General features: G+C 43.3%; 1 protein-coding gene across 1 annotated transcript in view; it reads right to left on the reverse strand.

Annotated features, from left to right (window-relative positions):
• The window catches only part of ASAH2 (N-acylsphingosine amidohydrolase 2), a 79873-nt gene that overhangs the window by 43564 nt on the left and 23673 nt on the right, over positions 1-12636 (reverse strand). Inside the window, exons 3-6 of the mRNA XM_059662724.1 lie at positions 12337-12466; positions 9282-9507; positions 7299-7448; positions 378-554 (exon numbers count right to left, since the gene is read on the reverse strand). Of these exons, the coding sequence (XP_059518707.1) occupies positions 378-554; positions 7299-7448; positions 9282-9507; positions 12337-12461 (678 nt within the window). The 5' untranslated portion in view covers positions 12462-12466. The remainder of the gene's footprint in view (positions 1-377; positions 555-7298; positions 7449-9281; positions 9508-12336; positions 12467-12636) is intronic.

Genomic DNA, 12636 nt, shown 5'->3' on the forward strand with positions numbered 1-12636 from the left:
GATCTCCTTTTGGGCTCTTCGAGAAATACAAGGAAATGTTTGGAAACACAAGGAAAGATTGGAATTATTTGTAATGTTGGTTCCTTGATGGGTTGGTGTCTTTTTGTGTGACTTCGTGCAAGAACAGACCATGGGGGGCCCTATTATTTGTAAGGGTCACATACAAATTGTTTTCTGTGGTGACTGTGTGAAGTTACTGCCACAGAGTCCTCTTCTCCCAATAAGGGCCTCAGGCTACCAGCCCACAGCTCAGGACCAGGGTTACCAGGGGGTCATGAAGAGGGAAGGGGGGACTGTGCTCAGACGAAGACTCTATAGGGACCGTCTCCATAGCACACTCCTAAGACACTGAGCAGTGGGAAAGAACAGCTGCCTACCTTCATGATGCCAGTGACCATGTAATTAAAAGTTCGATTGCTGAATCCTTCGCTGGCAATCACAAACACGGTGTACTGGAAATATCCTGCTGGAGCCGAGTGCGTGTGAGTGCCGCTCAGGATCACGTTGTCTCTTCTGTACAGGGAGCCATATTTACTCTTGAGTCTGTTCAAGACCTTCAAGAAAGGAAGAAAGAAAACAGAACTAAGAGGTGAGGTATCATAGGAGCTTAGCCTAAGGAAGGCTCTGGTTAGCCCAATCACTGATCCATACCAATGACTTCGCTGTCTGCCCAATGGCCCTTCACTCCCTATATCATCATGCTATATCTACAGTGCATACATAGTTTATATAGGTATATATAGCTTCAGTACATCATCATAGTAATAACAGTTATAGCAATAGCTAACATCTCATAGATTCTTGCTATGTGCAAGCACACACAATGCTAGGTATTACATACATTATGTCATTTAAAAATCACAATAACTTCAAGAGGTTTGTATTTTTAACTCTGTCTTTTAGCTGACAACATTGAAGTGTGCAGAAATTAAATAATTTTATCTAATAAATAGCAGAGCCTGAATCCAGGTCCAAATCTCACTATAGAGTCAGTACTCTTCCCCATTCATCTTTTCACACATAGCATTAATATCCAGGCACCGTTCCAAGCACTAGGAAAAACTCTGAAGAAGTTTTTATTCTAATGAGAGAGAAAGATAATAAACAAAAAGGAAATATGTAATATTCTATTATACAGTGATAAATGTTATGAAGCCAAATAGGAAGAAGAAGGTGATGGGTGTTCATGAGGAATGACCTTTCCAAAGAGGTTCCCCTTCATCAGAGCCTTAAATGAAGAGAGCAATACCTGGGCGAAAAGCACTGTGGGAGCAGTGAACAGAGACAGTGCAAAGTCCTCTTTACTCTACTGCCTCACTTCCCCACATGAAGAACTCCATATTCCCTGGCACCTACCATTACACTTATTGATCAGGGGGAAGCCAACACTATGACCAACGACACCCCAGCAATCCCGTGGAGAGGTCCTTGTGGAAAGGAACCATCTGGCCAGCACTAACTTGCCAGGCATGTGGGTAAGCAACCTTAGAGATCCTTCAGCCACGGTGAACCTTCAAACAGCTGCCATGAGTTCAACCTCCTGACACAGAAGTGATACTACATGACGTCTGCGGAAACGTAAATCAGAAGCACCCATCCCCGCCTCTTTGGTTTCCTGACCCACAAAAGTCCTGAACAGTGATATATGATTATTCCTGCTTTAAACTGACTTCTCCATATAACCCTTTGTAAGGGAATATGTGACTAATAACAAAGAGGCTCAGTAAATGTTCACTTAGTTCATTAACTAATGAACATCCAAATGCATGATTAGGGTCTTTGTACGATACATACACATAAAAACAGGAAGAAAATTAATGATGTTGCTGAGTACCTATTCCTGATTATGCTTTAGTCCAGAGCAACCTAGAGTTAGGTATTGTTGTGGCTTCTTTATGAAAGGTGCTTTGACTTTTTTGTGTCAAAAATCATTAAAAGCAGCAAAAAGTGTCAAACCCAAAGCAACCTTCCCCAATGTAAGATTCTAACAGCTAATACCAGGGACAATTACAAAAGCTTGTTTGCAAAGATGGCAAATACTGCTCATCTCATGCACTCAGTCCTATTTACTTGTGTGTTCTGTCAGAAGCAGTGTGTGTTGAGAAGGATTTTGAATCCAAATCTGGGCTGAACAGAAAAGAGCACCTTTTTTGATTAGCAGTGATGTCTATCTGGAGTATGGCATTCACAGTGGTATCCTGATAATTGTCTCTTTGAAAGAAAGAGAAGAGCCCTCCTTTGCATTGTTTGCCAGTTTGTGTGGTATAAAAACTCCCACCATAATCAATTTCAAGCTACCAAAAGTTTAATAAACAGTTCACAGAGTTCCTGAATATTTAACAATCGGCTTTCACTGACTGGCACCTAAGGGAATAGTAGCAGCAATGCATGTGCCATATATTTAATACACAGACATCCATTCAATATCTTCTATTTTAGATGAAGAGCTACACCACCCTCATTCTAGTCATGTGATCACTAAATCAGGAAGAAGATCTTAAAACCATCTTGTCTCATTAATCTCTCCATGCCCCAAACCCCCATTGCTAGGTTACCAAATCCACAGAAACAATCTGGGGCACCAGTAAAGCTTGCAAAGGAAATGCGATATAACCAGACTCACATCCCTCTGACCAAATAAGCCCCATTCGCCACCCAGTAAATTTCCATGTTCCTTCTGTTTGATCCAAATTTCAACCCAAAATCTTCATCACTCTTAATACTCTTCCGTGCAGCAACTACTGCACTCCTGAAGAAGAAATATGTGTAAGGAGAAGAGGGGACAATCAATGAATGGGGCATCATGAAAGTTTAACTAAAGTCAAAAGCTAATGTTCTTACAGCTTTGTAGCCAAGATAGGAAGGTAGTGAAAAAAAGAACTGCCAGTCAACATTAAAGCTCCCCTGACCTTTACCCCATTTTTATTCCAAAAAAACAAAACAAAACTATAATGTTAGGATTTTAGAAATAAGTCTATTTCTTCAGGTTTATTCAAGAATCAATGAAACAGCTCACAGAAATCTTATCCTAAACTACAATCTCTGATACAAATCAGACACATGGGACTTGCAAGGAAAAGAAAAGGAAAATAAATTAAGAATTCAATCATCTAATGGCAATGCCTGCAGACAGCCATTATAAGTAGTATGTTGTCTACTTCATGAAAGGAGGGATATTTTAACATAGAACGAAAAAGCTATATTTGTGTCTATAGCTCCCTTCTTTTTCTGCAGTTTCCATCCCATTTTCTATCACTGACACTCTTGGGAACATGTCATAGACAGAGTTGGAAAGTCGTTGTTTTCCTGCCCTGCCTCACTCTCGGAACATCCTTACTCTTCATTCCATGCTGGAAATTTCATCCATCTTACAGCTGAGACTGAGAACCTGCCTCAAATCAGGTGGAGTAAGTAAGCTTAATGGCACTTGTTTGGCTACATTTATTTTCCCCAACCTCCCTTGGGTTAACTGGGGATGACCAAGTGGGTTCATGTAAAGGCCTTCCCACTGGGTCTCAGATTGCATGGGGGAAGTAAAGCTAGGAAGAGATGATTAAATGGTCCCCACTATTGACTTGATAGTGTCTATAATCCAACCCATTAAACCCCTCTCCCCTCCATGCTCCACCCCCAAAGTCTGCCTTTTAACTCTCCTATTGCTACCACTGACAACACTATTTCCCAATCAGAGCCATCTCTGACTCTTCAGAAAGACAGCATGTGCAGTGGTAATGAGCATGAACTCTGGCCCCGAGGTGCCTATGTGTGAAGCCCAGCCCAGACAGCTCGTAAGTGTAATCTTGGACGAGTTAACTTGATCTTCTGCAACTCGGTTTCCCAGTCTGTCAAATGACATAATGATAGTGTCTTCCTCATACAGTTGTTAGGAGGATATAGAACAGTGCCTTACTCATCATGGAAACGAAGTTACGTGTTCACTTTTATGTCTCTTCGTTCCCAGATCCATTAGCACTTAATGTGACCTCTTACCACCATGTAGTCTCACTGCCACCCCATCGGTTTAGAACTTTTGTGTGAGTCACATGATGTAGGGGAAATCGCCAGGCAGAGTTAAAATCCTTCCTGCAAGCCTAGCTTCCCTTTACAGCTCTTTCAGCCTTCCAACATATTGTAAAACTCCCCTGTATTAAATCCCCCGTTTGAAATACCTAGTGTGATTACTGTTTTCCCAATGGACCCTCACCAATAGAGCCTTGACATCAACTTAAAGAATCTGCCCATTTGTGTCTTCTCCTCTATTTCTAGTCTATTCCAATCCACCTCAAATTCACCATCTGAGTAATCATTCTAATGCAAACTTGTGATTGCATCACCTTTCCACTCAAAAGTTTCTAAGAATCCCCATCACCTACAGAATTAAAAACAGCCTGGCATCCCAGGACCTCTATAATTATGGACACACCTTCCAGACACATCTCCAATTCCATGCCTATGTGTGTCCTGATAGAACTAACCAAGCTTTGTCTCTGGAGTCTATATTCCTCCCTTGTGCCTCTGTTCATGCCGTCCCCTGCATTTCTCAGCTCTCCCCCCTCATGTAAACCATTTAAAATTCTGCCCATTCAAGTGTCACTTCCACTTTGAAAATCTCCCCCCTGATTTTCATTTCCTGCATCTCCATGTGGTGGTTTTAAAATACTGTATACCCACAGATTATATGATACTCTTGCCTTCAAGAAGTGAAATTTAACTTTGCTATCCCGGAGTGTGAAATGGGCTTAGCGACTTACTTCCAATGAATAGAACAGGGTGGAAGTGATGGTGTGCAATTCCTGAGCCTAGGTTAGGAAAGGCTCTGTGGCTTCTTCCCGGCTCTTTTGCTTGAATTAGTCGCTCTGAGGAAAGCCAGCGGCTCTGTCATGAGGATATGGACCGTGGGGAAGTGAGGCCCTCTGCCAACAGCCACATGAGTGAATATTCTTGGAAGTGGATCTTCCAGCCCCACTCCAGTCTTCAAATGATTGCGGTCCTTGCCAATATCTTGATTTCAAGATACCCTAAGCTAGAACCCCCAAGATAGGCCACTCCTGAATTTCTGACCCACAGAAAGTGTGAGATAATGAGTGTTTGTTGTTTGAAGCCACTATACATTAGGGCTACTTATTAATCAGTAATAGATAACTAACACGTCACTGTACTTTACTCCAGTAAATTAGTTATTTGCATATTTCCCTGACAGGCCTTTCTTCTATTCCCCAACGAGGTAGAGAGCTCACAGAGGACATGGATTATGACTCACTTAGCTGTGTGTCCCCTGAATGACTAGCAACATGCCCTGCAGAAAGCAGGTTATCAATGCATTTTCCCTCCAAGATAATAGAATAATGTTCTTTTAAGAATGTACACTCTGGGATCAGGTATATGTGTTAAGAACCAAACTTGACCAGTTTCCAAGTGTGTAAATTTGGAAAAGTTAATTGCCCTCTTTAAGACTCAGTTTCTTGCCCTAACCAGTTTGGCTCAGTGGATAGAGCGCTGGCCTGCTGACTAAAGGGTTCCAGGTTCAATTCCGGTCAAGGGCATGTACCTTGGTTGTGGACACATCCCCAGTGGGGAGTGTGCAGGAGGCAGCTGATCGATGTTTCTCTCTCATCGATGTTTCTAACTCTCTATCCCTCTCCCTTCCTCTCTGTAAAAAAACAATACTATATATATATTTAAAAGACTCGGTTTCTTTATTCATAAAAAGGGGATAAAAACAGACCCACCTCAGTTTTGTTGTAAGTGTAGGGGTGGGGAAATTACTTAATCTCCCACTCCTCATGTTTCCATAAATGGAAGAGGCTTCCATTCCACCCCCCCACCCCCAAGATAGAGTGACGTTGGAAAAGGTATTTAGGTCTTCCCATCACTGAATAACCAACATGTAATGGTCATTGTTCTAGGTACTCTTGTCTCCCCCCTTTCTCACTCATGAATATGTAAACAGACATCAGAGAGCACATTCTTTTTCTGTGACTTGATCTGAGGCAGAAAATATAGCAGAAATTGGCTCAGAGAGATAGACTTGGAAGCCATTTCCACCACTCTATTTCTCACTCCTCCCCACCTCATCTCCTCTCCCTTCCTCTCTTTCCCTTGCTCTCACTCTGTCTGCCTTACAAGTCTCAGGTAGCCCAAGACATGTCCTCCATGCACCTTTCTGCTAAACTCAACTCTCCCCACAGGGAAATAACAAGACCTAAATTTGTGGAAAATCACAGAAGAGCCTGCCATATTCTACAATCCATTTTAAAGATCAATTGAGTTAACTTATTCTTTTTTAAATTTTATTATGGAAATTTTCAAACACACACAAACATAATCAGAATCCTATCTAATAAAAGGGTAATATGCAAATTAACCATTATCCATCACAAAGATGGCAGCACCCATAGCCACAAGATGGTGGCACACAATCCTCTCAGCCCCACCGGAGTCCCCCAGTCCCAGGGGGCGGCCGCTAAGAGTGGGCAGCATGAGCGGCCTGGCGGAATGCTTGCTTTGTTGCCATAGCGACGAGGCAAGCATTCCACCCTGGCCACAGAGGGCCTCTGGGCAGCAGGCACAGAGCAGCCGGGGTGGGGGGGGGAGGGGGAGGGGGGAGTGGGGGGGAGGTTGGGAGGGTGGGGGGGGGAAGGCGGGATGTTCCACACCCCACCGAGGATGGGCCTCTGGCCAGGCTGGGGCATGGAATGCTTGCGCCGTTGCCCCAGCGACAAGGCAAGTGTTCCGCGCCTGGCCACAGATGGGCCTCTGGGCCACAGAGAGCCTCTGGGCAGTGGGCGTGGAGCGGCCAGGCCCCACAGAGAGCTACTGGCACAGATTCGTGTGCAGGGCTACTAGTAATATAATAAAATCCCCATGTCTGCCTGTCACCCAGCTTCAGCAATCTATGGCCAACCTCATTTCAGTGTTGTATTTTTAATTCTCATCAGGTTACTTACATCCATTCTCAGTTGTCTAAAAACTTGAAGGAAGGGTTACGGATTAATTGACACTCTCAGACTTCTATCAAAGAAGATTAAATGAAATAATGTATATGAAGGTCCCCTGGAAAGTAATAAACTTTCAAATAACATTAGCAATCAATAATGATGATGCACCACCAGCAGAATTGAAAGCAAATCTTGACCAAGATGATTCAGAATGGAAAATTCGATCACTCTGTCTGCTGGATTGTCAAGAGCCTATAAAGTTGCAGGTGGTAGGAACTCACTGGATGAAAAACAAGGAGGGCTTAGCTAGTGACTTTTTTTTTAACATCAAGTCATTTCTTCCTCACATCAATCACTTACCTCCAGCCTCAATCGTTGGGATACCATGCCTATGTCGATGCTCACAAATGCCATTCGATTGGACCCATCTGGCTCTGCCATGATGAAAGCACGACTGTACAACCTGGTGAGGAGGCCCCGTGCATTCTGGCCACCTTTGCCGTAGCCCATCTAAAGGGGGAGAGACAATCAGAGCCCATCTAAAGGGGGAGAGACCCTCAGAGCCCACCTAAAGGGGGAGAGAGAATCATAGGCGCTCTATCTCATCTCGCGCCCCCCACCCCCACCCCACCAGAAAGCAGGCTCACTTAAGAAAGACAAATAAAAACAGTCCACAGGTCACTGAAAGCTCTGAGTGAGATAATGTATGTGTTTTCAATAATAAAGCCAACATCATAAAAAAGTCTTTACTCTCCTGTGTAGAAATAAGTAAAAGCAAAGTAGCAAAAGCTTGACAGAAGCTATTCATTGCCCTATAGGTGAGGGAGGAGCTGGCGTGGCCCAGAATTGTGTTACTGTCCTGGAGAGCTTTCAGGGCTACTCTGTTTTTTGAAATAAGACCTTTTCTCCTGCCAGTCCAAGGTACTATGCAAGGAAATAGTTCCCCTCCCACCATGCACACTGAGGGGGGACATCCTGAAATTGAAGGCTCCCTCACTTGAGTTGCCAATGTGTATGTTTTGTTTTGTTTTTTTTACCTGAAGAAAATGGTTTCTTTATGGTTAAGTAATCTAACCTTAACTTTATGGTTAAGTACCTAACCCTGGCTTCTCCCATGTTGTCCCTCCCTAAGCCAAGTCAGATCAAATACACCTATCCCTGCCCCTTCTCTTACCACGTCATAAAACCCACCCTTAAAGTCTACCCAAGTCTTCAGAATGCTCCTTCTACTGCTTGCTTTGCCCTCATGTGGGTGTTTATTTAGGGTTACAATGATTCAAGAGTCAGTTTTCAGAATAGACAGCAAGGAATACAGTTGACCCTTCAACAACACAGGTTTAAACTGTGCACATCCACTTATGTATGACTTTTTTTTTAATAAATACAGTCAGCCCTTCAGATCCACAGGTTTCACATCCTTGGATTCAACTAACCAGGGATTTAAAATAGTATTTTTACATTCCCAACTGTGGACCAAAAATAATGTTTTGATTTGCATTTTGTTGAATCTGTGGCTACAAAGGGCCAACTGCAGTTAAGTTTTGGGGGAGTCAAAAGTTATACATGAATTTCCACTGTGTGGGGGTTGGTGTGCCTAACCCCCTCATTGTTCAAGGGTCAACTGTAATTCCTTGAAGCTAAAGATTATTTGGTAGACAGGAGACAATCCCATCAGACAACCTCAAGCTCTGGTTTCCTAGGGAAGTGTTGATACAAACAGTGTTACCACCATCAGAGCAAAGAAGTTGCATGCTAACAGCAAACAGACCACACCTAACACATTGAAAGGTTTTACTTGGCTAACGCACTGTTGGCCCATGCCAGGTTTCCAGTTTTAACTAACTAGAGTTGCCTACATTTTCCAAGTGAGATACTTAAACCCTCAGATCTTCAGTCCAGAGATGTTTCTGGCTTCTCTTGAAAAAACTGTCAGATATAGCAACCCTAAGTCCACATGCTTACATGGCAACAATTAGTTGGGGCCGTGCACTTTCTAGATGCACCACCATGCCCACAACTTCCTACTGTCCCCAAACTGAGGATCACTAGATGTTGAACATCTTACACTGACCTACTTCAGTCACTTACAGTACCTACCCATCCTCTGTCATATTTGAGTTTCCTAGTCCTGCCATTTCATAAAAAGTGGCCAACTGTCTTTCCAAGGGAGTTGTGGTTAAATAAATGATCCTTTTGTCCTTATAGGACAATACTCATAGTCTTACACAGCAGTGAAGTCAATAGGAAAGCAAGACGATGCTATAATAATCAGGAATAAATGCAGGATTCAAAATAATAAAATTTTATTTCACAGTCTCTTTGAGGAGCCCATGATTTACCTACCATATTGATATCTGCTACTTGTCCTGTGCAGTCAGCTCGCCCAACACCTATGTGGTAGCCACTGAAGTTCTGAAATAGAGGAGGCTCTGGGGTGGTAGTCACTGGGTCCACCTGGGTGGTTGTGGGACCTTGTGTGAGTGTGGAGCGCTGAGGGGCTGTGGAGCCCTGGGTGGCTGTGGGGCTCTGGGTGGCCTGAGGGCTCTCAGTGGATGGAAAGCCTGAATCCAAAAAATAGAATAAAATATTTGAGGCTTGAACTGGGGTGGTAAACACACAGTACAGATGATGTACTGTAGAATTCTATAGCTGAAACCTACATAATTTTATTAACCAATGTCACCCAATAAACTCAATTAAATAAGTAATGTATAAAATGTCAAAAAATAAAAATAGAGTAAGATATTTAAGAAACCACAATTCAGATCACTTACGTGTCAGCATTCGTTAGAACACCTAATTCAGGTTCCTGAGGAAAAAAATCTTCGTATATTGTTTATGTGTATGATACACTGGTAATTGGCGTACGACGATACCCTTTTCATTGGCTAATCAGGGCTATATGCAAATTAACTGCCAACTAAGATTGGCAGTTAACTGCCAACAAGATGGCGGTTAATTTGCATATGTAGGCACAATGCAGGGAGGCGAAAGGGAAAGCAGGAAGAAGCCCCCTGCCACTGACAGTGATCGGAAACCCAGCCATCGGAAATACAAGCCCCCCAGCCATGATCAGAGAATCAGGTGCCTTTTCCGCCCTGGCCAGGTGGAAAACATCTCAGGAACTTGTTTTATATCATTCCTAAGGATGATCTTTTTCTTTACTGCACATGTTCCAACTAAACAATCAAGGTCTCCATCAAACCTCCTTCAGCTTCTCCTCACAAGCCATTCCTAGCAAACTCGTCACCCTTCATTCACTCACCATGCACTTCCACACCAGCCAAACAAACCATGTGCCAGGTTCCTGACACACAACCTACTAAATGCAGCCTCTTGGGATTCGTTCTTGCCATTCTTTCCAGCCAGAGTCCTTATTCCTTTCTACTCCACCAACCAATCTCCACTACCACCTTCAGAGTTGATTCATTTCCATCACACTCACATCCAGCTCAAACCCTCATCTCCAGGGTGCCACCTCAGCTGTCTCTACCCTGCTTTGATCTTCCTCAGCCTTCTCAAGACTTTTATTCTTTTTTTAAAAGACTTATTCATATATATTTTTAGGGAGAGAAGAAGGGAGAGGGAGAGAGAAACATCAACATAAGAGTGAAACATCAATCAGCTGCCTCCTGCACACCCCCTACCAGGGATTGAGCCCACAGTGTTGCTGGGAATCCAACCAGCAACCTTTTTCAGTGCATGGTACAATGCCCTACCCACTGAGCCACAACGGTCAGGGCTAAAGACTTATTCTTAATGCAACCTAGATCATTGTATACTTGTTGACATAGTTCTATCTTATGTTAATAATTTCCATGTCACCATATATGCATAAGTACACACTACATTTCTTATCAATATGTATATCACATATACATACAAATATCAGGGAGGCAGAATAGCATTGAGAATAAAAGTACAGATGCCAGAAATCTGGATTGGAAAACTGATTTTACCAATTACTGGCTGAACAAATTACTTAAGCTATTCACCCCAATTTTTCTCATCTATAAAATAGAGATAATAATAATAATACCCTACTTCCAAGGGTTGTTTTGAACAATAAATATGTTACTGCATATTAAAAATATAGAGCAGTGTCTCAGCTTTCACATCTATAAAATGGTACTAAGACTGGCATCAACCTTCATAGGAACCTTATTAGAATTAAATAGGAAATTGATGTAGGCTCCGGATTACAGTGCTTGCCACAAAGTAACCCTTCAATAAACAGCAAATTCCACTATGGAAATAGTTGCCGTAATTATAGACAACCTCCCTGAGTTAGTCAGTCTCTCTCTCTCTCTCTCTCTCTCTCTCTCTCTCTCTCTCTCTCTCTCTCGTTAATCCTCACCCAAGGATATTTCTCCCATTGATTTATAGAGAGGGTGAGAGGAAGGGAGGGGGTAGGGCGGGGGAAGGGAGGAGAGAGATCTACGTGAGAGAGACACATCTATTGGTTGTCTTCTGCCCATACCCTGACCAGGGCCAGAGATGGAACCTGCAACCCAGGTACGTGCCCTTGACTGGGAATTGAACTTTTGACCCTTCAGTCTGTGGGCCCACCCTCTAACCACTGAGCAATACTGGCCAGGGCTCCCTGAGTCTCATTTTAAGAGCTAAAACTAAATAAGCCCTACAGAGCCTTTCCTATCTAGCAGTCCAGGACCCTGCTCTGCCCACTCCTGGCACGGAGGATTTCTGGTCCTCTGTGTTTGCAGGAAATTCAAAGCACGGGGACATGGTGGAGAATACACTGGAAAAGAGAAAAGGCCACCGAGCAGAAAACCGGGGTTCAGACATGCATCTCCTTCTCCAGTTGGCCTGAGTCCAGCCCTCCCTTTACCTTGGTCAGAGCATTCAAACCCCACTGTCTTCTCTACTCATTTAACAGGTATAATATAACCTAGACTAGAGGTTACTTTATAAAGACCCATGGGCCCATTATTGCCTATAAAAAGAGCCTAGACAGTTTTTAAAAACTAAATTCATCTGTAGTGCTGAAAAAGAAATCAAGCTATGTCTAAACACCCAAATTTCTAGCTTCTCTTGAAACTCAGGAGAATTGAGTCTGTGTTAATCATAACAACAGTCAGCTGACACTCAGGAGGGGCTGGGGACCCTCTTCACCAAAACTGCAGCTGCCTCCTCCTGGACCCCTCCCGACTCCAGCTCATTTACAGAGCTTCATTGGCCCTCCTGAGGGTGTGAATTCAACACTCCCGTCTTCAAGGCTTTTAAAAGACTAATTGATACTTAGTGGATCTTTCTTCTCCTTTCGCCTCCATTATCAGCATTATCAACAGACACTGTTTCCTGCCTTCGAGTCCACAGTAATCGAGGAATTTCCTGCAGGCCTAGGCGCAGCATCCAAGAGAGCCCATGACACTTGCCTTTGGGATTTTCGATGGTCCCACTGGTGATAAACAAGAGGCTGAGAAGGGCCACCGTGACAGCAGTCATCATTATGAGGAGGAAAATCAGGAACGTCTCTAATGTGGAGAAGGTACGTTTGGCCATTTTTCCTAAGAAAGAAGCAGAGATGGAAGAAGAAATAAGGAAGAGACAGAAAAAGACAGAATCACAAATTAAAACGCATGTGCTTCCATCCGCCTAAGACGTCTTAGCTCTTTCATACGAACAGACTATACCAGGCAAGTAGAGAGCACATTCACCACTAGTTCCACATCCCAAG

Source organism: Myotis daubentonii, chromosome 13 (assembly GCF_963259705.1).
Source record: "Myotis daubentonii chromosome 13, mMyoDau2.1, whole genome shotgun sequence".
In the NCBI taxonomy this organism is placed as follows: domain Eukaryota; kingdom Metazoa; phylum Chordata; class Mammalia; order Chiroptera; family Vespertilionidae; genus Myotis; species Myotis daubentonii.